The 24,120-nt window shown below is 44.3% G+C and overlaps 1 protein-coding gene across 6 annotated transcripts in view; it reads left to right on the forward strand.

Moving 5' to 3' along the window:
• Positions 1–24,120, forward strand: part of SH3PXD2A (SH3 and PX domains 2A) — a 388,224-nt gene that overhangs the window by 264,755 nt on the left and 99,349 nt on the right. For 4 of the 6 annotated variants that reach the window (XM_048856160.2, XM_048856164.2, XM_048856165.2 and 1 more), the window contains one exon: positions 20,209–20,340. In XM_048856160.2, coding sequence (XP_048712117.2) covers positions 20,209–20,340 — 132 coding nt within the window. Of the gene's footprint in view, positions 1–1,713; positions 1,759–20,208; positions 20,341–24,120 lie in introns of all 6 variants that reach the window. The other 2 variants (XM_048856158.2, XM_048856161.2) reach the window with 1 other exon arrangement.

A 24,120-nucleotide genomic window follows, 5' to 3' on the forward strand; every position in this document is an offset into this window, starting at 1 on the left:
ACGCACACACACCCCCGTCAACTCCCCAGGCAAAAGCTTGAATATACAACTGGTATTTAGTTGTTACACTCAATAGCACCTCCCATTTGTAGATCTTAAAGCACTTTGAGTTTCAAAGTTTTGTTACTTCCATTTTATAAATGGGGAAACTGAGGCACTGAGCGACGACATGACTTGTCCATGGCCACTCAAAGAATCCATAGCAAATCCAGAACATCACTCCCAGTCTCGTGCCCCAGCTATGGAGTCTTACGGTCTCTAAAGGCATCACACACTGCTGTGAAGGGTAGACTCTCTTGTTCTGTTGGGCCAAATGGGAAAGTGAGTTCCAGAGTCAATGGCCCTCTGCTGAAAACCTGTTGACCCTAGCAATTTCCATAAAACTCTTTATGCCTTAGTGTCTTTCTCCACACAGTGAAGCTAATGTACCTACCTCAGTGGGAGTGCTGAGCTTTTGAGAGCCTTAGCCTAATTTAATACATTGCACTTCCATAACACTGTTTTTGACTTTTTATATTTTCAGTTGGAGAACCCATTGAAAGTGACTTCTTCCGCTGTGCATTGTGTAACTGGTGAATTGCCAGCACAGTCTAGGGACCAAATGCCTATTCAAAGAATATTGTCCTGTGACTCCAAATAACAGCCAGTCACAAATAAATCCCCTAATGTGTATTGGTTTTTGTCTCCAAGTGGTGTCTTGCTGCTATGAGACTGATGGAGTCAAAACTGTTCTTAGCATTACATTGTGTGCCAGAATATACCCCAAGGAATTCCACATATTCCTTTGTGTGGCATTCTGGAACTATTATATGTCATGTTAAATCCCTCACAAGATCTTATTTTAAGAAATCAGGGATGAATTTGGTTCATTTAGATCAAGAAATTTTTCTCAAAGCTATTTGCTTTTCCTGCCTACCTCCAATGGGGGCAGCGTTTCTGTCCGAGACGCTAGTTCTGGCTGGCCATGTCTACACTCTCAAACTGGCTTAAACAACTGTCTGGTCAAGGAGCAGAGCTGCTGATTTTAAAAAAACTTCCAATGTCCCCAAACCCAAAAGGCATATTTTGAAAGACTCTTGACTGTTTCCAGCATCCTAAAGCGCAATATTTCTTCCCTCTGAAATAGGGCATAAATCTGACCTTGTTGCCAGACAATCCTTTTACTGATTTACTGGGCTTTTACTGTCAATTCACTCACTAATGCTTGATGCTTTTGTTCAATGCCTGCTTGAAATGCATTTCTTCTTTAAGCTGCTTAAACTCTTTCCATGGAGCATGAGTTACCTTTCTTTGCAGGACTGAGGCCTAATGGGTCAAGAAGTTCCCTGACTTACGCTCCATGTAACTCAGCTAGGGTTTCCCACAGTGTAATTATGCCTGGATTTCAATATTTGGAATGAACAGGAAAGTTTGCATGTGAACCTTTTTTGACTTGTGTGGATCTAGTCATCTGACCAGTATGAACACGTGTGAAACTTTATAAATGTCAGTAATTCACCTAAACCTATGAATTGCTGTGACTCGGATAATAGCTTAATCACCATCAACTTTTCTTCAGTGGCCTTCAATTTCTTGTCAGACTGGTTTTTAACCTTTCTTTTTCAAAGCTATTTTAACTCTTATTGCTCCTCTCTGCAGAGCTATGAAACTGCTTGCTTGTTTTTCTAATTACTCTTTTTATTTTACTGCTGCCCTCTTCTTGGACTTTTGAAGTTTGGATGTCCAGCTTCTCTGAGACTCCAAGGAAGGATGTTACAGGTACTAAATTGCTTGTGTGGGGGTTTTTTGTTTTGTTTAATTCCTTGTTCGTATTCAGCATGCCACTGAGAAGAAAATACAATTTAAAATCAGTATTTAGTTCAGACAATGCGTTTTGGGGCTTTTTGTATGTGAAGTGGAGGGAGGCCATCTTATGTTCTAACCTTCTAAGTGTCTCGGCTTTACAACCTACCTGTATATCAGCATTTCAAAATATATAGACCTCAAAAAGAATAGTCCTAAAGAGAAAAGAGGGCTCATTATGGGCTCTAACCGTTAAAGGATATATTATCACTGCCAGAAGATGGGATCTGACTCTATTGCACTTCTGTGAATAGGACTGGGGAAGGAAGAGGTGAAGTCAACAAAGGACATTAGGGGTCACGTGCACTTGGAAATTCTCTCCCTCTTGTCTCTGTCCCCCTTCCTCTAAGCTGCACGTTCCCAACCAATTGTACTGGTGCTGTGAAAGGGCTAGTGTGCACTACACGCTGCAGGACCAAGAGCCGAGGAGACTTCACTGATTGAATGCCCAGTGAAACTGTACTAGGATGGACCTGAATCTGAACTCTGGGAACGTTAGATTCAGATATAAACGTCCCCAACTCTGGGGGAAATCTGCTGGGTGGGTGCTGTTCTTATGGCATCACACTTTGAAACCATGATGTTCCTGGGGGATGACTGTGCAAATGGATGAGAAAACCACAAAGTGCCTGTTCATCTTGGCTTGGGAATTTGTGGGGGTGACTGGTTACTCGCTCCCCTGGTCAAACAGCTAGACCACACTGCAAGGGAGTTCATGAGAAACGTCTTCATGTAGCAGATAACGAACATGAGGAATGGGCTTGCAGGAGCAGAGTTAGAAGCTATAATTGGGAACGTGGTCAGACAGACGTTCAGGAGAAAGGGACAGTACAGGTGGATGGAGCTCAAAACAGGCCTCCTTCCATTGTGCAGTGTTTTCTGTATGGAAATGCTCTCCTACTCTTCTGCAGCAAGTGAAAGCTGTGTTAATGTAAGTATCTTCTAATACAGAAGAATATGGAGTCTCTCTCAAACTCCTCTTTGCTGCATAATTCTCAGGGGAGGAGGACACTGTACTTTCTCCTAAGGTCAAAGGCTGGGAGGAAGTGTCTTGTGTCTAAAGTGAAAAGCAGAGTTTCCTGTCCTACTCATTAGTGAGAGAAGGTCTAAGCATCTAATGCAATCCTCTACCAGTCGTTAGTTTCTATAGACCAGGCAGATGCTTGGATTGGTGTAGATTCCCAGAAGCAATGCACTCTTTGCCTTCCCTAGCATTCCTCTGTGATTCTTCCTTTTGTTCCTTTTGTTTGTGAAGACACAGCAGAGGCTGATTCATTCTACCATGTATTATCTTAAGGGGCACATGGAGCAGGTCTCATGATGCTGCATGGATGGACTTCAGCACAGTGGGTATGACTTTATTAAAATAGTGCTAACACTGGTTTTCATTGTTCCATAACTGGTCCTTGCATTAGAATGTTTTACATTCTTAAATATGAATTCTCTCCCCAAAAAACCTCTGCTCCTTTGATATTTATAATGAATTATATAATTCTTCACAAATCAGTTGGTTTTATTCCATCAACTAGTTCAAAAAACTCCAAGCCTTGGCCAAAAAAATACATTTTATTCCTCCAATGTAGGGTTTCATTCCATGTGTCTGTGGAGCAGCTAGAGGTTTGTCTCACTGAGGTCAGTAAAAGTAATTTATAAGAGGCTTTATTCCACAGATGAGAACTTGGGACTTTTCCTGGAGAAGTTGTCTGCTGCACTTTTCAAGTAGAACTTGCATTCACTGATCTAGTTGATCCCACACAGTGTCTTCTAATCTGGCAAAATTATTTTAGGGACTTTGCCATTTAGTCTGTATAAAAGCTTCATTGGTTGGTCTTTGCCCCAGCCGTGGTCAGAAAGGACTCTTTCCTCCCACGGACAAGGCTGACCTACTTGATTTAACAAACTTTGTTGAAAAGGAAACTTACACTTTGAAGCCTCTGTGGTAGCCAACTGAATGCTATGACTATGGGCTCTGTGAGCATGGCCACCTGTTTGTTATCCAAAGTGACCATTGAGGATGGAAACTGTGAAATACTGGAGATGGCACTTCACTGCAGGGAAAAGATACATTTTTGGCTCGTGAACTAGATTAAGGATTCCCCCGGTGTCCAGTCATTCAAACATTCCTTAATAGAAGCCTCTTGGAAGCTTGAAACCAAAATCTATTTACTAACCTGTTTCCTATAGAGATGCTCGCAAGGGTTAAGCAGCTGGCATTGCATTTTATCCCCTCACAAAGAACACTAAAGTATTTCTCTTCTTCCCCCCACCCTCCACCCCCAAAATAAATAAAAAGCAGATGAACTTGGCAAATGGCCTTATGGGGCAACTGTGCAGAACCACCTGAACAGATCAGTTCAGGATATCCATATTTCTCTGCTTCTCCTCTGATTTCCCCCCACCCCCTTCTCTCTCTCTATCCTGAGTTTCTTCTGAACAAAGTGGCTATCTTGGGAGTCCTACAAGTTTGTAGAGCATGACAGGTATGGCCCCTGAGCCTATGGCATTGTCGTGCACAAAGGCCACGTGTCCCGGTCTATCATGGCACTCCACCTTGCTCAAAGACAAGACTCTGCATTGACCAGGATGGGGTTTGCAAATGGCTCCACTTCATGCAAGTTGGGCTTAGTTGCCTAAGTGGTATTTGATTGGTCAGATTGTTGCATCCCTGCCATACTTCCTCGCCTGGTCACATGTATCTGTTCACTCTGCCATCCTCCAGGAGTCCTCGGTGGTGGTTTTTAGGCAAGCATTGGACACTAACCAATTTTTAATATTCATTCCTTTACTACTGTAGACTAATTTATTCATGTTCTAGGTAGTACCTGGAGGCCTCAACCAAGTCATGGGCTCACTGTGTTGATTACTTTACAAACGTCATAAATACAGTTCCTATCCCAAACAGCCTACATTCTCAAAGACCAGACAGAACAGGTGCACAAGGCAAATGGATGGGCAGAGGAGAGGAATGGGGGAAGAAGTGAATTAATATTAATAGGATTTGGTCATGTGGACTAATTCTGTGCATAGTTTGGCTTCATATAGCTGCAATCAGTAGCTGGAATTGCTGCTCACCCCCTGCCTAGCCATGATCAAATGGCAGTCTTCTGGAGGCATCACAGCCTAGCTAGACTTAGAGGAGGGGTTTGAAGGAAGGCCTAAATGTGGTGGCCTAAAAATGAAAGCGATCTCCTTTACTTCTCCCCTCTCAGTGAGAAGTTTTTGTGTGTGTGTTGGTCTGTCTGCAGGTACCAGGCCAAGTGAGGTGGGTTTTCTAGAGAGATGAAAATCTGCAAACTAGTAGAGGCCAAATTCTGCCCAAAGATGCTCTCACATGGCTTGTGTTGAAAGCCACATGCATATCTGAAGGCAGGAGTCGTTACCAGGGGGAAAAAAATTGGTCTCAAGAATCCCAATATCTTTGTCAGCACTGAATAGAAAACAAACCCAGCCATTGCAACTCTTCTCCCCCAATATATCCCTTGTTGATATGCACACAAAATAAGGTATCCATCTCAGCCTCTGACTGCAAAAAACCCCAACTTTTGAGTAAGCAGAGTCTAAAAACTAGCATAGCTCCTGCAGATCTCCAAGCCAGATTCAGCACTGGTGTAAACAATGGTGTGACATGCATGTTGGTTTCCACACGTATCACTCGCATTCAGTGTGTGGAAAACAAATGCAGCATAACTAGGGTGGAGAGGGGAGGAGGCTGTTACAGGAAATCCAATTAATGGATTGGAAAGCCCTGCTTTGTCTGTTGGGATTTTTGCCATTGCTCTTAGGGCCAAATTCACCTTCAGTTAAGCTGCCACTGACTTCAGTGTGGACTGCACTTGATTTTGGTCCCCATAGAATCCCAATTTGATGCCAATTAACTCCTGTGCTCACCCAGTGAATGACTGACTAATCTGGGTAAGTTACATGTAGCCACTTGTATCCACCTCCTGACCACCTTGCACCCCGCCCCTAGTATGTGTATGCTGTTAGAAGGTGTCTAACTAGGAACAACAGAATGAAATGAAAAGTAAACTTTTAGGAAAATGGGAGTGAGAAAACGAGACTCGGCAGATATGTCTACCCGGGAATAAATCTGTGGTTGGCCTGGGTCAGCTGGCTCAAGCTTGTGGAGGGTCCCAGAGCTCAGGCTCCAGCCCAAACCCATACAGTCTACACAGCAATTTTTAGCACCACGAGCCTGAGTCAGCTGAGCCAGGCCAGCTGTGGCCATGCTGTGGTACTCTTATCCCCATGTAGATGTCCCCAGTGAGAATGAGACGAAAGAGGTGGTGGAACCCCCTTAGACTGGATAAAAGCCTACCAAACATTCTCTGTTGCTACCTTCAAAGCAGTAAACTGAATGCCAGGTCTTCTAGGCTGACCAAAAAGGGAAAGAGGTGGGTTTGGTTTTATGAACTTGGGTCTACTTGGGAGCAGATGTGAGTGATTAACTGCATTGCCTGGTATGGCAGCTCACTCTGCAATGCATTGCATGTGCTTCCTCTGCCCAAGCACCATGTATCTCTTAAATCCCTGATGATTTCTAACCCTCTGTTCTTTGTAGTCAGACCCTTGCATTGAAATTCTAGAGCACTCTCCACCATGAAAAGTATTCCATTCCTTTTCGGACACCGGATCCAGATTTAACTCTGAAAACAAAGCATCTCCTTTCAGTTGGATGCCAACTATGAGCCACATCCTGAGAGGCCCTGAGCACCCTTTGCTCCTGTGGAGTCATTGGGAGTTGTGCGTGTCTGGCTCCACCCCAAAATCAGACCTTATACTTGAAAGCAACATTTCCCAATCTTTGAAAGATAAGCCCCCCATTCAGGAGCAAGAAACTAATTGTAACCCCCCCTTCCCTTATACCCTACCAGCTGCTTTTCTAAGATGGCTTTTAACTATATAGGTCTTTCATTTTCCCCCACTACCCTAGCTAGTCTCCCTCACACTTTGGGAAACACAGCTCTAAGGAATCCAGTACGAACACATTGCTGCAGCAAGCAGAATTAGGGCAAATGCCAAAGTACTTAGGTGATTTTAAGCTGGTGGGAGACCCTGTCTGGCAGCTGCTTGAATGATGTCCAAGTGGTTTAGCACATCTGTGTGCAAAATACTTAAGGAAAGTTTTCTTAACTTTTTCTACCTGTAACCTAGTCATTTGGACTCCATAAAGTGAGCCAACTTTCCAAGAAGGGGTGGGGGAAAGCAAATCTAGCTTTCTCCCCCCCCCCATACCCCTCCTCTAATTTTTCTTGGCTCTGTCTTAGAAACCAGCAGATAAAAATAAAGTCCCAGAACTAACAAGCTAATCTTGGCAAAGGGCAATATTTAACTTTTTTTCATTTCTGTAAAGACTTTATTGGAAAATGCTGCAAAAAGCATAAAGGAGGAAAGGAAAGAAACTGAGTGCTTGCTTGAGGAAGAAATCGGTGCAGATGGCAACGGGGCCAAGTTCAATCCTTGTGTAACTTCACTGACTTTAATGAAGCTACACCAGGGTTGAATCTGACTAGCTCTGTATAGTTACACCATGTGCTCTCTTCTTCACCTCCGTGCACTGTTCTCACCACCTGCCTTAGGGCTGCCTGTCCTAAATTTTTGAAGGAATATCCTGACTTTTGTCACTTGCAGAACTTCTAAAAATGACCAGATTGTCCATTCTACACATCCCATATGCTGGGGGCTGGATTTATTCCTTAAGAATAGATTAGAGGAGCCTCCAGGCTGGCCTTTCTCCCCAGCGGCATATGCAGCATTTGGCTGGGTGTCCCCGCAGCTGCTTCATAGCAGCCACAAAAAGGTCCCAGAGGGAGATGAGACAGCTCCGGGCTGTAGTAACTCTTCCAGATTGTTGCATCAGTATCCAAAGGGGCGGCAGGGAAGAATGGACACTGTTACTAGGCAAGGTGTTGGGGATACGGGAGAGGAGAGTGGATATAGCATCTTTGTTCTAAACTTCACTGTGCAGCCCTCTGTGTGCACAGTGCCGTCGCACGCTCTTTGATTGGGGGGTGTGTGTGTGTGATGGCTTATTTATCACTGCGGGACTGGCAGTTAAAACAATTCAGGAAGTCATGTTGGAAGCTTTAAATTGAGACTGTATGTTATACATTCAATATTTGAATTGATCAAGTTTTTCCATGCAAGTTGCAGTGGCTGTATTCTCCCCCCCCTTTTTTTTTTTTAAAGAGTTAGACTTAAACAGAAAAGGAGTACTTGTGGCACCTTAGAGACTAACCAATTTATTTGAGCATGAGCTTTCGTGAGCCACAGCTCACTTCATCAGAAGTGAGCTGTGGCTCACGAAAGCTCATGCTCAAATAAATTGGTTAGTCTCTAAGGTGCCACAAGTACTCCTTTTCTTTTTGCGAATACAGACTAACACGGCTGTTCCTCTGAGACTTAAACAGATTAGTCCAAACCACATGCTTGTATGGAACTCCTCTTCATCTTTCACTTCCAGTGTCTCTGCCATTCGTATATTGCAGTGGTAGATTCAGAATACAGTTGACTTTACCCCATCTTCTAAGAATCAGAAATATCCCTGTCCATATTTAAACTGTTTGGCCAAGTTCACAAAAGATGCCACAGAAATAATGTTCTATAAATAATTTGCTTGATAGATGGAACCAATTAAACAGTTGGAGGAGAAGGTTGTTACAAAGCAACGCTCTTTGCCAATACTTTGTTACTACACAATTGAAAAGGGGCCCAGGGCAAATCCAAAACTCTCTAAAAAGGATCCTAAACTGTTGATCTGGCCCTAAACTTTATGGCTCAGGACGCATCTTACAAAGAAAACTTTTTTCTTTAATATTGGGCAACTTATTTAAACACTTCTCCTAATTCTAGATTTTTATCTTAATACTCCTGTATTTACACAAATCTTTCCACACTGCCCACAGTATGCAGTATCCCAGACTTTTACATCTCCTCCCCTCTCTCCACATGCTCCTACCAGACAGCTTCGTCTCCCACCATAACATCCCAGCCAATGGCTCTGTTTGATATAGAATCACTGATACCATTATCTGGCTTTGCTGATCAAAATATTGCTGTAGTAGCTCGGGTCATAGATGATCCAGGTTGGGAGGGACCCTCAGGAGGTCATCTAGCCCCACCCCCTGCTCAAAGCATGACTAATCCCCAATTTTTGCCCCAGATCCCTAAATGGCCCTCTCAAGGATTGAACTTACAACCCTGGGTTTAGCAGGCCAGTGCTCAAACCACTGAGCTATCCTTCCCCCCCAGACTTCAAAGCTGTGAGATGAAAGTCCTGCTAGTTTTTACTGCTGGAGATGGTCTGTCCCGTCTTAGGGTATGGGTTCACCACCCACCGGATCGGTGGGTGGTGATCGATCTATCAGGGATCGATTTGCGTCTCATCTAAACGCAATAAATCGATCCCCGAATCGATGCCTGTACTCCACCTCGGCAGGAGGAGAAAGCGGAGTCGACGGGGGAGCAGCCGTGGTTGACTTGCCGCCATGAGGATGGCCAGGTAACTCAAACCAAGATACTTCAGCTACACTATTTGTGTAGCTGACGTCGAAGTTGCGTATCTTAGTTCGAAACCTGCCCCCCAGTGTAGCCCAGGCCTTAGTTTCGACCACTGTGAAGTGTTGTTCTTTCTTTTAAATGTCTCCTTCCCTGGCTTTGGTTAGCTGCTTTTCCACTTTCATCTCTATCTCCTCTAGGTTTTTATACCTAATAGAGCTTGTCTACTTGGGAAAATTGACTGCCATAACTGTAGTGGAATAATTATTCTGCTATAGCATTGCCTGGTAAACAAGCCATATATTCTGATGGGGGCAGTGTACGCAGTGGGGCCTTTTAGGGGAAGACCTGTGAAGAAATGAATGTTTTGTGTGGCGCATAAAGTTATGCCGGGAGGTGGGGGGGGGAATCCAACACCAAACTTTTATCTACCCAGTTTTCTTTCTAGACCGTGCTCCTCCTGTGATGCGGGTGCACAACTTCCAACCGTGTCTTGGTGGCACTGCTTCAGAGGGTACTCCTGACATGTAAATGACTCCTGATGGCATTCTGCACCAAAATATTAAATTCTGCGCACAATATTTTAAAACTGGGCAAATTTTTATTTGCCAAAATAACACCACATAATCTCACCAGTTTCAATTATTTGGTAATTTTATTTCAAAATAGCTGGAAGCAAGTATGTCTGGCACACACACACACTCTGTGAGGAATAAAGAGTTAAAGAAACCCGTATGACAACCCGGTTCCTGTTTCTCTGCCCTCTGTTTCCCCCACACACACAGAGCGCAGCCAGGAGGCCAGACACCCACAACCCCTCCCCCGAGAGCCCACTTGCAGGGCCCCCCGCTTGCCCAGACACCTGTCCCCTTCCTTCCCCTCCTCTACCCCCCAGCCCAGGGATCCAGAGGGAGAAATAGCCTGATGCTCGGTCCCTGGCTTGGTCCACTCCCCTTCCTTCAGGGCATGCTGGGAACTGCTGCTGCCAGATACCCTCTAGCTCAGTGGTTCTCAAACTTTTTTACTGGTGACCCCCTTCACATAGCAAGCCTCTGAGTGCAATCCCCCCCCCCTTTATAAATTAAAAACATGTCTTTAATTTATTTAACACCATTATAAATGCTGGAGGCAAAGCAGGGTTTAGGGTGGAGGCTGACCGCTTGGACCCCCCCAGGTAATAGCCTCATGACCCCCTGAGGGGTCCCGACCCCCAGTTTGAGAACCCCTGCTCTAGCTCCCTCTCCTACCCCTCAGCAGTGTCTTCTGTGTGCAAGCTGGGCTCGGCCAAGTCCAGTGGCCACTAGTGGCTGCTAGCAGCATTACAGACCACTTCTGTGGGGGTGGGAAAAGGAAACTGCGCACAACAATTTCTGCAAAATTCTGCATGGTGCCGTGGTGCAGAATGCCCCCAGGAGTAGCAAAGGTAGGGGTTATTTGGAGGGGGAGTGAGGGGAATGCCAGATCTTAGGCTGGTATAGACTCCAAGGGAAGTGTTTGGAAGCACCTTTGCCTGGAGAGGATGGGGCAAAGCGTTAGAAGCTCCCTACAGTACATCAATTCTGTGGTAGCGAGGGGTTGGCTAGCCTGCCTAAATGCAAGGGATGTCTTCCACTACAAACTCCTGTAATTCTTTATATGCTTAAAAAGTTAGCACATCTGCATCTTTGCTAAATTTGTATTCACTAAAGACCCAGGCAGGCTGTAACAAGCTGGCAATATATGCCTGAAACACCCTATCTTATGAGTAGGTGCTTAGGTAGGAGTGGGGGGTGCAGTCAAAAGGAAGGAACTCTGGGGAGAAAGTTTGAACTGAAAACCAACATGAATATGTGAGAAAGGGGAGAGCTGGACGCTCTAGTGGGCATGGACTGTGTTTAAGAAGGTTGGGAAAGGATCTGTGTATGAATCAAGGCTTCATGTACAGTATTTAAAGGGCTCTTCTGGTAAAATGCTTTGAACTCCTATGGCTGGATTTTTTTTTTTTTTTTTCAAAACTCGTCAGTTGCTTCCACTGGGATGAAAGGGAGATGCTGAGGGTTTGCACACTTCTGAAAATCTGGCCCTTTAACCATACGTGGTCATTAACTGATGTGCAATAGCTGACTAACTTCATCAATGGGCCACCCTCAGACATGTCTCCGCTGTGAAGATCGAGTCTGGCTGCAACAATGCTAAGTGTTCCTCAAGTGTATTGTAACTTTTTTTTTAATATGTCTACACACACACATGGATGATTTCTAGGTCTTGGATGAGTCCCCATCCCCACCCCACTTAAGATTTTAGGGAAGGGTTGAAGCAAGCGAGAACAGTCTCAATGGATGCCCCCAAATCTGCTAGCTCTTAACATGAGAAATGCAGCGTAGATGGTCCTGGTCTTTCCTTAGAGAAACTAAAGGGTCGGGGAGGCTTTTGGCATTGGAACCATTTTTAATTAAAAATAAATCTTGGTAGGGGCTGGTGTTGGTGAAGAAATACAGGTAGGGGTGTTGGGGCGGGGGGGGGGGGGAAGGTGAGAGAAAGGCAGCTGCAGTTTAACTCCCCTGCAACAGTTTCCAAAGATGTGGACGGAGTTACCTTTTTTCTTTTTCTTTTTTTTTTAAAGGTTCCAAGTTTATTAAGTTGCCACGATGCTGGATCTGAGACTCTAGAGTTATTACTTGCTCAGTATAGGACAGCACCAAGATCCAACTCATGTGGAAACTAGTGACATTTTAATGGCACCCACTGTACGTACTGCCAGATACCTTGCAGAAAACTTGTATGGGGTAAATCAGTGGTTCTCAACCAGTGGTCCATGGGGCCGCAAGCACGTTTCAGGGGGTCTGCCAAGCAGGGCTGGCATTAGACTTGCTGGGGCCAGGGCAGAAAGCCAAAGCCCCACCGCATGGGGCTGAAGCCAAAGCCTGAGCGGTGTAGCTTCATGGGGGCTCCTGTGGCATGGGGCCCCAGGCAATTGTCCTTCTTGCTACCGCCTAATGCCGGCCCCGGCTTGTATATGCAGAAAAACAGTTGTTGTGACATAGGTGGGCCGTGGAAGTTTTCTAGCATGTTGGGGGAGCCTCAGAAAGAAAAGAGGTTTAGAACCCCTGAGTTAAATGATAGTTGTATCCAGAAGGGCTAAAGAGATCCCTAAAATAACAACACTACCTGCTACTTCACTAAAAATCCTGTTTAAAGGGTGCTTGCTGACCATTTCCGTTTGGCTTCTCTTGAAAGATTTTACTGCTCAGTTTTATATTAATTCTTATAATCAGGATCTGTAAACACTTGGTACATGATGATCATAAAAGGGCATTATGAAAACCATGCGTGATATGGATTAAAAGAGCTGACACATTTTATAGGCCTGATAGCAAAATACTTTGGCAAAGATCAGGGTTCTCAAATTTCCATAGCCAGACAACCTTCTGTCCTGTGGGTGGTTTAAATGATTGGCCATTGCAGAACATAGTATGTTGGCTGTTGCAGAGAAGAACTGGCTTGGTAATACTGGCCTGCATTGTTACCTAGGAGACTTGGTCAGTAGTAGGTCTCTGTCGCTGAGAGCTGCAGAGGTAGCTATGCTCTCCTGCTTGGGCTGGGGGACAGGTTGGAGATATGTCACTTAGCAGCAAGCCATCTGTTTGAAAGAGTGGTACAGACAAGCTCTAATGAGACTATTACCCAGTCCCTGGAGGGTGACTTCACCCAATCCTCACCTCGGCATCCCAGCTGTATTGTAAAGCTGAGCCCTATGGAGAGAACCGGCATCCTCAAGACTTTCACCAGGAAACAGACCACAAGATGAAAATAATCTCACAGGCAAGCAGACTCTTCACTGCTGTTCTGAAATATGCATCCTGCTGGGGGGGGGGGCCTACAGGCTGAGATCAAAGGAGTTTGTGAAGATGGAAATAATGTCTTGGTTCATCAAGCAGATTCTGAGTTTCTCTCCCCCTGCTTGCTGGTCTAGTCCAACCCCCTGCTCAAAGCAGGACCAATCCCCAACTAAATCATCCCAGCCAGGGCTTTGTCAAGCCTGACCTTCAAAACTTCTAAGGAAGCAGATTCCACCACCTCCCTAGGTAACACATTCCAGTATTTCACCACCCTCCTAGTGAAAAAGTTTTTCCTAATATCCAACCTAAACCTCCCTCACTGCAACTTGAGACATTACTCCTCGTTCTGTCATTTGCTACCACTGAGAACAGTCTAGAGCCATCCTCTTTGGAACCCCCTTTCAGGTAGTTGAAAGCAGCTATCAAATCCCCCCTCATTCTTCTCTTCTGAAGACTAAACATCCCCAGTTCCCTCAGCCTCTCCCCATAAGTCATGTGTTCCAGTCCCCTAATAATTTTTGTTGCCCTCCGCTGGACGTTTTCTAATTTTTCCACATCCTTCTTGTAGTGTGGGGCCCAAAACGGGACACAATACTCCAGATGAGGCCTCACCAATGTCGAATAGAGGGGAACAATCACGTCCCTTGATCTGCTGGCAATGCCCCTACTTATACATCCCAAAATGCCATTGGCCTTCTTGGCAACAAGGGCACACTGTTGACTCATATCCAGCTTCTCGTCCACTGTAACCCCTAGGTCCTTTTCTGCAGAACTGCTGCCTAGCCATTCAGTCCCTAGTCTGTAGCGGTGCATGGGATTCTTCCATCCTAAGTGCAGGACTCTGCACTTGTCCTTGTTGAACCTCATCAGATTTCTTTTGGCCCAATCCTCTAATTTGTCTACAGCCCTCTGTATCCTATCCCTACCCTCCAGCATATCTACCTCTCCTCCCAGTTTAGTGTCATCTGCACTTGCTGAGGGTGCAATCCACACCATCCTCCAGATCATTAATGGGGATCTGGGGAGGGAACCATTGGGTCTTTTGACATGCAAGAAGAAGGAATGTAAGCTGGCTGTGGCTTTTACTACCAAGAAAGCATCTCTGGCTTTGGTTTTGGGAACGGGCTGTCTCGCCTCTTTAGCACCCCCTTGTAAATGTTACTGAGGGAAATATTTCTTTTGTAGCCTATTGTGAAGGAGTCCCAGAGTACAAACAATGGGCTCAGGCCTGCAAGGTGCTGAGTACTCTTCTCTCCCATTGAAGTCAAAAAGTTGAAGCCACTTGGCCCTCTGCAGGCTGGATGTAAATGAAACACGTCTTGAAATGCATCCACTTCTGGGTTGGAGGACAGCAGCTGATGCTGTACACAACAGTAGAGGGAAGGGGAAATTTTTGTCCAAGGTCACAGACATATGGGATCCATCACCCTTGTTAGAGGTCCCATAGCACACTTTTTTTAAACAGGCCTGTTTCAAAAGTCTCCTTTTTTATCAACTTCTTGTATTGTGCCAATAGCTGTACTAACTAAGGGCTTGTCTGCACAGGGCAGCAAAGTGCACCAGAGGGTGCGATTTGTAAAGCATTGTGCACTAGGTATCTCTTTAGCAGGCAAGTTAGGGCACCACATGTTGGAATGCTTTACAAATCATACCCCACTAGCGCTCTGTGCCAGGACTGTGTACGCAAGCCCTAAGCTAGATCCACATCAATCAAGCCACTTAAGGCTTGATTTACAGTATCTACCTTGGAAGGATGAACTACCAGGTTTCAAACCTGTGGATGGAGGACGTCAAGATGTTGCATATCCGACACTTAATTGTTGTAGCCAGATCTGACTTCTGTATCTGGAGTTAAGGAACAGGCCTCTAAATGCTGCTTCATGAAATGACACTTCTTTTTTCAATTCAGCTGGCAAAGCTTCTCCTCTAGCATCTGTCTTCTGGCTCAGATGTCAGTGAATAATATGTGGGTGTTGGCCGATGTACAGCGTAACCTGAAGCAGCCCTGTTCTGTTTGTATCCAGCAGGGATGGTTGTCATAATGGCTACCATTCCTGCCACTGGACTCAAGAGTGTGTTGGACTTTTGTCTTTTAACTAAACATTGATGGTCTGAAGAAATATTTTATTTTGAAGTAGATGTGATGTAGCTTGACTAAATATTGTACTTTTTTTTCCTAATATTCTTGTAACTTTCCTACCAAAGTACAGTCCTGCAGTAGCATCTAATATCTGAGAGGCTACCAAGTTTCTGATATTGACTAGATTGTAAGTGACTGTTTTTTGTGGTTTCATCCTAGTCCCCTGTGGATATTGCTTCATGTTAGAAAACCACCATGGAATTTAGGCATACGTCTTTATGATTGATGGACTCTCTTCCAGTGGAGCCTTGAGCCTGATTAGCAGAGGTTACTGTCAGTCAGGATAGAGGTGCAGTTGGCACACTTGTTTGTGGGCCTAGGATTAGAACAGCAGGCAGTGTTGCAGATCTGGTCTGAGGTACATGACATTACATTTTGCATAGCACTTACCTGCACTGGACTTCATAGATTCCAAGGCCAGAAGGGACCTCTATAATAGTCTTATAGAACTTCCTCAAAATCATGCCTAGAATAGATCTTTTAGAATACCATCTTGATTTAAAATGATCAGTGACGGAGAATCGACCCAGTTCCAATGATTGATTACTCTCTCCATTAAAAATTTACACCTTATTTCCATTCTGAATAGATCTAGCTTCAGTTTATAGTCACTGGATTGTTTTCTCTGCTAGACTGAAGAGCTTATTAACTATTTGAATCCCTCAAGTCGACATAAGATTCCAGCAGTGATTGCACCAGTGCCAAATACAGAGGTAAAATAACCTCTGCTCCTACACGAGATTTCCTTATTTATGCATCCTGGGATCGAATTGGCTCTGTGTGCTCTGCTGTGGCACTGGGAGTGCATGTTCAGCTTATTATCCAGCAGGACTCCCAAATCTTTTTCAGAGTCGCTGCTTCCCAGGAGAGTTGGCCATCCTGTGAGTATGGCCTATGTTCTTTGATCATTGTTGCAAGAATTTACATTTAGGCATATTAAAACACACATTGTGTGCTTGTGCCCAGTCCAGATTGCTCTGAATCAGTGACCCTTCTTCAGTATTTACCACTTCCCCCAATATTTTGTCATCTACAAACTTTCAGTGGTGTTTTTTATTAATGACTTGGCCGAAAACATAAAATGCTTAAATAGCATAGGGCCAAGAACCAATCACTATAGGATCCCACTAGAAACACATCTGCGTGATGACTATTACCTTTTTACAGTTACATTTTGAGACCTATCAGTCAGCTTTTAATGCATTTTAATGTGTGCCATGTTTTATATCTTTCTAGTTTTTAATAAAAATAAAAATGTCATGAAGTATCAAGTCCAGTACCTTACAGGAATAAATACATTCCGTCAACACTGTTACTTTTGTCAACCAAACTTGTAACCTCATCAAAAGGTATCAAGTTAGTTTGACAATCTGTTTTCCATAAACCCATGTTGATTCTCACTAATTTATTAATAAAAAATTAAAGGAGAATAATATAGAGTCCCACATCAGTCACTCCATTATCTTGCCTGGGATCAGTGTCAGACTGACAGGCCTATAGTTACACAGGTCATCCCATTTACTCCTTTTTAAAAATTGGCACAATATTCGCTTTCTTCCAGTCTTCTGGAACTTCTCCACTGTTCTAGGACTTAGTGAAAATTTAAGATTAATGGTCCACAGCTCCTAATCAGCTCTTCTAAAACTCTCAGATGGAGGTTATCTGGCCCTGCTGATTTTAAATAATGTCTAACTTCAATTGCTGCTGTTTTTAACACCCCCACTCCCCTCCCCCCAAAAAAAAAATACTAATGGAATGGAAGGAGTGTCATCTGATATGACTATCAGTCCCCCCAAAACAGAACAGAAGTATTTATTGAATACTTTGTTTTACTTTGTTCTTATTGGTCATCCTGCTATTTCTGCTAGTAATGAAGCAGTACCATTGTTGGGGTGTTTTTGTTTTTAATCTACTTTAAAAAGGGAGATTTTTTTATTGTCCTTAACTCTGATGGCTATAGATATGTGTCCCTTTGCTTTCCTTATCAAAGTTTCTAACTTCTGATTTATATTCATTACTATTATCTTCCCCTTTTTTCCATTGGTTATATAATTTTTTTATAGCTGCCTTTACTTCCCCTCTAAACCAGGTTGGTCTTTTTAACCAGTAGGTTCACAGCCTTCTTCCTCGATTGTGGCTTTTGGAGCATCTTGTAAAGTGTTGTTAAATAATTCCCAATTATCATTCACATTTTTCTGATTAAATTCTTCCTCCCAGATTGGATTCATAATAGCTTTCAGTTTTGTGACAATGCTCCTTTTTAAAGGTGGGTGGGGGTGTGTGTGTGTAAATAATCACTGGTCTAAACTCTGTTCTGTTTTGATCACATGTATAAATTTGCAGTCATGATCACTTGTACCTACGTTACCATTAACTTCTAGTTCTGTGATCAGTTCCTCTATCTGTCAGAACTGATCTAGTGTAGATTTCCCCCGTGTTGGCTGCAACACTATTGCATTAGGAAACGTGTCCTATCTAATACTTAGACATTCCAAAGATGTGTTATACTTGCAACCTGAAACCTCCAGTATATATCTTTCAAATTGAAGTCCCCTATCACACAGCTTTTTGCCCTACATATTATTGATAGGCGCATAAGGAGTCGATCACCCTGTTCTTGATGATACTCCGCTCGTTGCTTTTGTGAGCAGAAAATTCACTAGCAAGAAAACACTCTTTTAAAATATACTGAAAAATTGCTGTGGGACTCTGTATGTTGTGTGAGTTTAGCTGGACACACTTAAGGAATTTTATTCTGAACCTCTTAAATCTGGGCCAAAGAGAGGCAATCAGTATTCCTGTTTCAGGAAAAGACTGGACTAGTGGCCTTTGGATGAGGCAGTAGGTACCTGCCAGAAGAAAGGAAAGGGAAATTTTTAGGCCTAACTTTGTCTGTCGGATCAAATTACATACGAAATTGGGGGAAAGATGGATGTGCAGGCACTTAAGTACTGTGCTGATTGTGATCTGCCTGGCTGGAGAGATTTGATTTAAATATTCCACTGATTACCTTGACCTCCCAACAGAGCAGAAAGAGCGTGGTCGTCTGGTGGATAGGGCATTGAACTGGGACTCAGGAGGTCCTGGATTCTATCTCAGTTCTGCCACTGACCCATTGTATGACCTTGGGGGAGTTCTTTTGCCCCACTTTCCCACCTCACCTTTTGCCTGTCTTGTTTCTTTAGATTACAACAGGAATCTCTGCTACACAGAGTGCTTAACACATTAGGACTCCAATCTATTGCAGCTTTGTCAAATGTTTCTTATGGCTAGTGCAGTGGTTCTCAAACTGTGGGTCAGGACCCCAAAGTGGGTCGTGACCCCATTTTAAGGGGTTGCCAGTGCTGGCATTAGACTTGCTGGGGACGAAGTGGAAGCCAGAGCCTCACTACCCAGGGCTGAAGCCAAAGCCAAAGCCAGAGTACTTCAGCCCCAGTTAGTGGAAATCAGGTTACAGCCCCCCCCCGACCTGTGGCTGAACCCCTTGGGCTTCAGCCCCTGTCTTCCTGGGGTCATGTAGTAATTTTTGTTGTCAAAAGGGGGTCGTGGGTGCAATGACTTTTGAGAATCCCTTGTCTAGTGTCTCTAAACAAGGTGATCCTTGATGCTTTATGTTCAGAAGGAGATCTACATCAAAAGGATAGCGTCCTTTTTAAAAAAATTAAAACAGGAACTGTTGCATTAAAAATGCATTCATAGCCTTTCTCTCTGCAGTGGTGTGTATGCAGAGCTTTCCTGTGTCTGTCCGTTTGGCAGTGGCGTGGCCCTGTGTGCTTTGTTGATGTTGCAGTTGAGTGATGAGTTAAGGAGATTCTTGCATCTCCTGCAGCTTGCTACATGGCAGAGAACTCTCCCTCCATCCCTGGCGGGGGAACACTCCTGTCTTCTAGCTCGGCTTTAAAACATATGATTTGCATTATTCAGAAAACCAAAAGAAACCAATCAGAGGGATGCTGGTGGGTTTGGGGGTGGGGGGCAGGGAGGGTAGGAGGGAATGTGCAGGAATAGGGAAGAAATATCTCCTGCTGGTTGAAAAGTCCAGCATGGAGAAGATGAAATAATTAAAGCATTTCATGCTAGATTGCAAACTTCTTAAAAAAACAAACAAACAAACATTGGAAGGGAGAGAAATCAGACTGTGTAAAGATTTCCGCTGTTCATCTCGTACAAGGCAGTATGTGGAGTTCTGCATCTTCTCTTATAATTGGAGGATTTTTTTTTTTTTTTTTTTTTTTTTGGACGATTGTGCAAAATGCTTGGAAAAGGCTGTGGAGGGGTGTCTGTCTTAATAAGAATCTGGCGCTGTGACTTTTCTGTTTCAAGTAAACAGTCTCTCTGCCCTCCCCTCACTCGTTCCCTTCCTCCACCCCTTCCCTTAGTCAGTCCTGCTCATGTGTTTCTATTTAAGGGCTGCAGTGCACACGAATATGATTGGCATCCACAGCCCCCTCTTGACTTACAGCTCAAGCCTTCAAGAGAGGAGAAGGAGCTGAGCCTCCGAGGGGAGAATTGTTTATTTTTTCTTTTGGTTTCCTGGGGGGGAATAGCTCTGCTGTGGATTTATGCTGCTTCTACCCTGGATTTTTCTATCTGAATGGGGACAAGGATTGTGGCAACCATGTTGGGAAGAGGTTTATTTTCAGAATCCGTCATGAAACTTTGATTAATTCACTATGCTTTAAACTTTTTTTTTTCTTCCTCTCTAATGTTCCTCTGTGCTGCTGGGTTGTGGGCCAGAGGAAGCTGTTTCTATATGGCCAGCCATTTGGGGATATGCTGCGAGCCAAGGTTTTGTTCTGATTGGCTTGACGGTGGTGACAAATTGGCCTATCATGAATTGGATGGACGGCGGTCGCTCTCGAGGAGCCATGGCTGGAAGCTGGCTTACAGCTTGCTTTTTCCCTTCCCCAGGTGCTGATGCTAGTTCTGAACCCATGATCCTGGAGCAATATGTGGTGGTGTCCAGCTATGAGAAACAGGAGAACTCTGAGATCAGCCTTCAGGCTGGGGAAGTCGTGGACGTAATAGAGAAAAACGAAAGCGGTGAGACACTTGTACCTATTTTTCTCTCTAATAGTTTGGTGGTTCGTTCCCTTCATTCTCTCATCATTTCATGTCACTATGCATTAGTTCCATCTGGTCTTGTCTGGCTGAGGATGTTGACATTTCCCCCTGTTGGTTTGGGCAGGGGGCCAAAATGTTGCCTTCTGCTGTAAGAATGTCTCGTAAGCTTGTTTGTTAATTAGCCAATGTACATTAACAGAAAACTAAGGCGGGAGGAGAGAAGGATCCACAGCTTGTGCGCATACTTATTAGAATAATACGTTGCCCTGCTGTGACTTTTTTTTTCTGGGGGGGAGGGTCTGTCAGCATTTCCATTACTAACAACTGTTTCAAGGGGGGGGGGAGAGATTTATATACAGCTGTTAAAACTTACTCTGGGATGAAGACTTGGCTTGATAGCTCAACTGTTGGCCCAAAACGTAAAAGGGATGAGACACTACGTAGATTCAGTAAAACTTTAAAATTGCTACTTGCAAAAAGTATTGGTGTGGCCTTTTTCAGGCAAAGAATGGGAGCCTCCCTGCTAGCAATGTAGGCTGAAATTCCCTTATGCTGCCCTTAGAATAACCAGTGTTACCATTCAGAAAATGAAATTTTGGCAGGTGATTTGGTCAAAGGTTGATGTGTGGTGGCTTAGCCTGGCTGGAAAACAGACTTCCAGGAGGCAAATGAAATGCTTCAGAAGCTATGTGTCCATTTGCAGCACTGAAAGAGTTAACTGTTGGCTAGCCTCATGCCCATTTGCTTGCTTCTGCACGTGCCCCCGTCCCCCTCATGCATCAAAACAAAACGGTTGCCAAAGATTTTGGGTTCAAAGACCTATTTTTCTCATGTTTTGCCCAGAGGAGCCATTACAGACGACTAGGTACATTCACAGACTAAGGTCCTAATCTTCAGAGATGAACACCAGCAGCTCCCATTGACAACAGTGGGAGTTGTGGATGCCAAAGGATCAGGCTTTAACAGAGAAATGTCCTGATCTGTCAAACATCCCTCCGGACTGGTATGGAGGAGTGTGTACGTCCTGAAGGTGAATATTTTCACTGGACAGCAGTGCCGCAACTTTACAGAAGGCGAGTGATGCACTCAAGGAACAGTTAGCCTGCTAGGTGACTTAGAGCGGTGTTAAAGGGGTGTGTGTGTGTGTGTGTGTGTGTGTGTGTGTAAAACACACAGATGCTTGCTAGTGAAGCCATATGGTCTTTTGGGCATACAGTACTGTGTGCTTTTGCAAAACTAGTAAAGAGGCCAAAGCACATATCTACCTAATTAAAAGGTGATCATGGGTGAAGGAGGGAAAAGATGCCATAAAATTGCCGCTCTGCTGATTGTGTTAAGATAGGGGTTCTGTTAATTATCCAATGCGCTAGCTCCCAGACAGTGGTGGGAGTTACCCATGTGCATCCCAAGGGCAGTATGTAGACCCCTTATTGTGGCAACTCTCCTTCACCTTTATGATGCATTCTCCTCTATTTTGGATTCCAAATATAACCACCATGGGGATTTGGACTGTTCAACAATTCAAAGGTATCTGGTTTCAAGTGAAGGGGGGGGGGGGGGAATGGAATTCCAATTCAGCCTTTCCTGTTTTGCCAAGGAAACACAGTTCATATGGTATTGAAGATCATGGTTGTTGCTAAGGTGGAATGTCAATGTTAAGTGAGATTACATGGTCAGAAAAGTTTCAGAGTAGCAGCCGTAAGCAACTCTATGAAAAGGTGCCTTTTTAGAGCCATATCATGCTCCATTTACTCACTGAAGTAATATCACAGGGATTAGGGTTAAAGTCCCTTCTTAAATAATCATCCGTAAAGTCCAATAGAATAGTCGGGTGGGTTGTTACCCCCAGGAGGGTCATGAAAGCCAATTGGGCAGGGAGGGGTTTGCAAAGAGCTGAACGCTTTTAAAAAAAAAAAAAAAAAAGTATTACAACATGAAGCAAGGGAAATCCCTCTCCCCTATTTCCTGCACACTCTTCCTCTACATGGTCAAGTATTCCATGCCAATGTCTCAAAGCCCACACACAACTTTTTAGAGACTTAGTGTTGATACATTTTTGACACTTTTATAGTATGTATAAAAGAAAGGGGTACGTAAAGGTTTTTGACTTTGAATAAAGGGGTCTTCGGTCTCAGACCTAAGAAGACTCGGAAACACTGGAGTAGTTTTATAGTCCCTCTCCTGTAGAACAGAGGTAGTTGATGATTAGTGGTGGGCGAGCATCCTTAGGTCTGGATGTTTGACTAAATCCCTGGCTGAGAAACTGGGCTGCCACTTTCCTAAGAATAAAACTCAGCTCAAACTTTTCAGCAACTCCTGGCTTGGGCCAGGCTGGAAACGCCGCAGGAATGGCCTTTTCCAGGGAATCTTGGGTTTTCAGAGTTGGCTGAAAATACAAAGCTGAGAAGTTGCACAGAAAAGAAAAGCAGCCAACAAAAAATAAATTGAAACTTCTTTCAAACTCAAAACAACATTCCCCGCCTCCTCCTCCCATCTCCCCCACCACACACACACACACACACACACACACACACACACACACACACGTATTCTGGTGAGTTGTGGCTGATAGTTTGGATTTGACTTTACTTTATCTAAAACGTCTTGTCCATCACTAGTTGGTGTATGGATTATTTTCTTCAGGACAGTGTGATTACACAAACCCAAAGACCATTGGATTCTTGGACCTTTTTAAAAAAGGTGCAGTCCATAGATATGTGCCTTTGATAAATGTGTGGAAAATAGAATCAAATTGGATTCATTCTGTCCTGATTACATCAGGTAGGTTCACTTCTCTCCCTCTGGTCCAGGTGAAATATTCAGACTGGTTTACTAGGTTAACTCGAAGTGATGTTAGTTCTGAACAGCCCACATGCACAAACAATTGGATAGTGGTTAACTGTGTGGTTCAAATTTTTATCAGACTGAACTTCTTGTCAAGTGCGTTAGACATCTTTGCTGCTTTCCTACTACCTTTGATGAAAGACTGATCGTGTAGTATGTAAAATCCCATACAGTACACGTCTGGCTCTGTGCTAGGGGTGCTTTAGGAAATCTGGGTATGAAATGCATAGGTAATTGTTCTTTTTAAGAAAAATCCTAGCAATCAGAATAGGATTGTGTGTTGATATTTCTGTGTGGTATCAAGTGTTTCATGGCTTTTTCCCCTCCAAGAGAGAGAGCAGCTCTGGAAAACAAACCATTTGTCCCTTAGTAAAAAGCCCAAAGCAGCCCTATTAGCTGAATGGGTCTGTATCTTGCATGTCAAAGTTTTGAAGTAAAGCTTTTTATATATGATGCTGTCCATTTTATTCTTGTCTAAGCTTCAGTTTTTAATTGTCCTTTGCCAGAAGTCATAGGTTCTTGCAGTGGTCACCAACCTGTCGATCGCGATCAACAGGTTGATCCTGCGGACTCTCGCAGTCGATGGCAATCTGCGGCCACGGCCATGCAGCAGGGCTGCCTGCTGCTAAGGTAGACTCCCTGCCTGACACAGCCCGATGCCACGCCCGGAAGTGGCCAGCACGCCCCCAAGGCCCCTGGAATGGGGGCCATGTGGTTCTGCATGCTGCCCCTCTCTGCCCCTGCAGCTCCCATTGGCCGGCAACAGGGAACTGTGGCGAATGGAAGCTTTGGGGGTAATGCCTGCAGAGAGGGGCAGTGCACAGAGCCACATGCCGCTGCCCCGGTCCCCCCTTCCCCCCCAGGCCCCGTTGGCCCCTTTGGGAGTGGTGTGGGGCCCTGGCAGGCAGGGAGCCT

Source organism: Caretta caretta, chromosome 7 (genome assembly GCF_965140235.1).
Source record: "Caretta caretta isolate rCarCar2 chromosome 7, rCarCar1.hap1, whole genome shotgun sequence".
Classification (NCBI taxonomy): Eukaryota; Metazoa; Chordata; order Testudines; family Cheloniidae; genus Caretta; species Caretta caretta.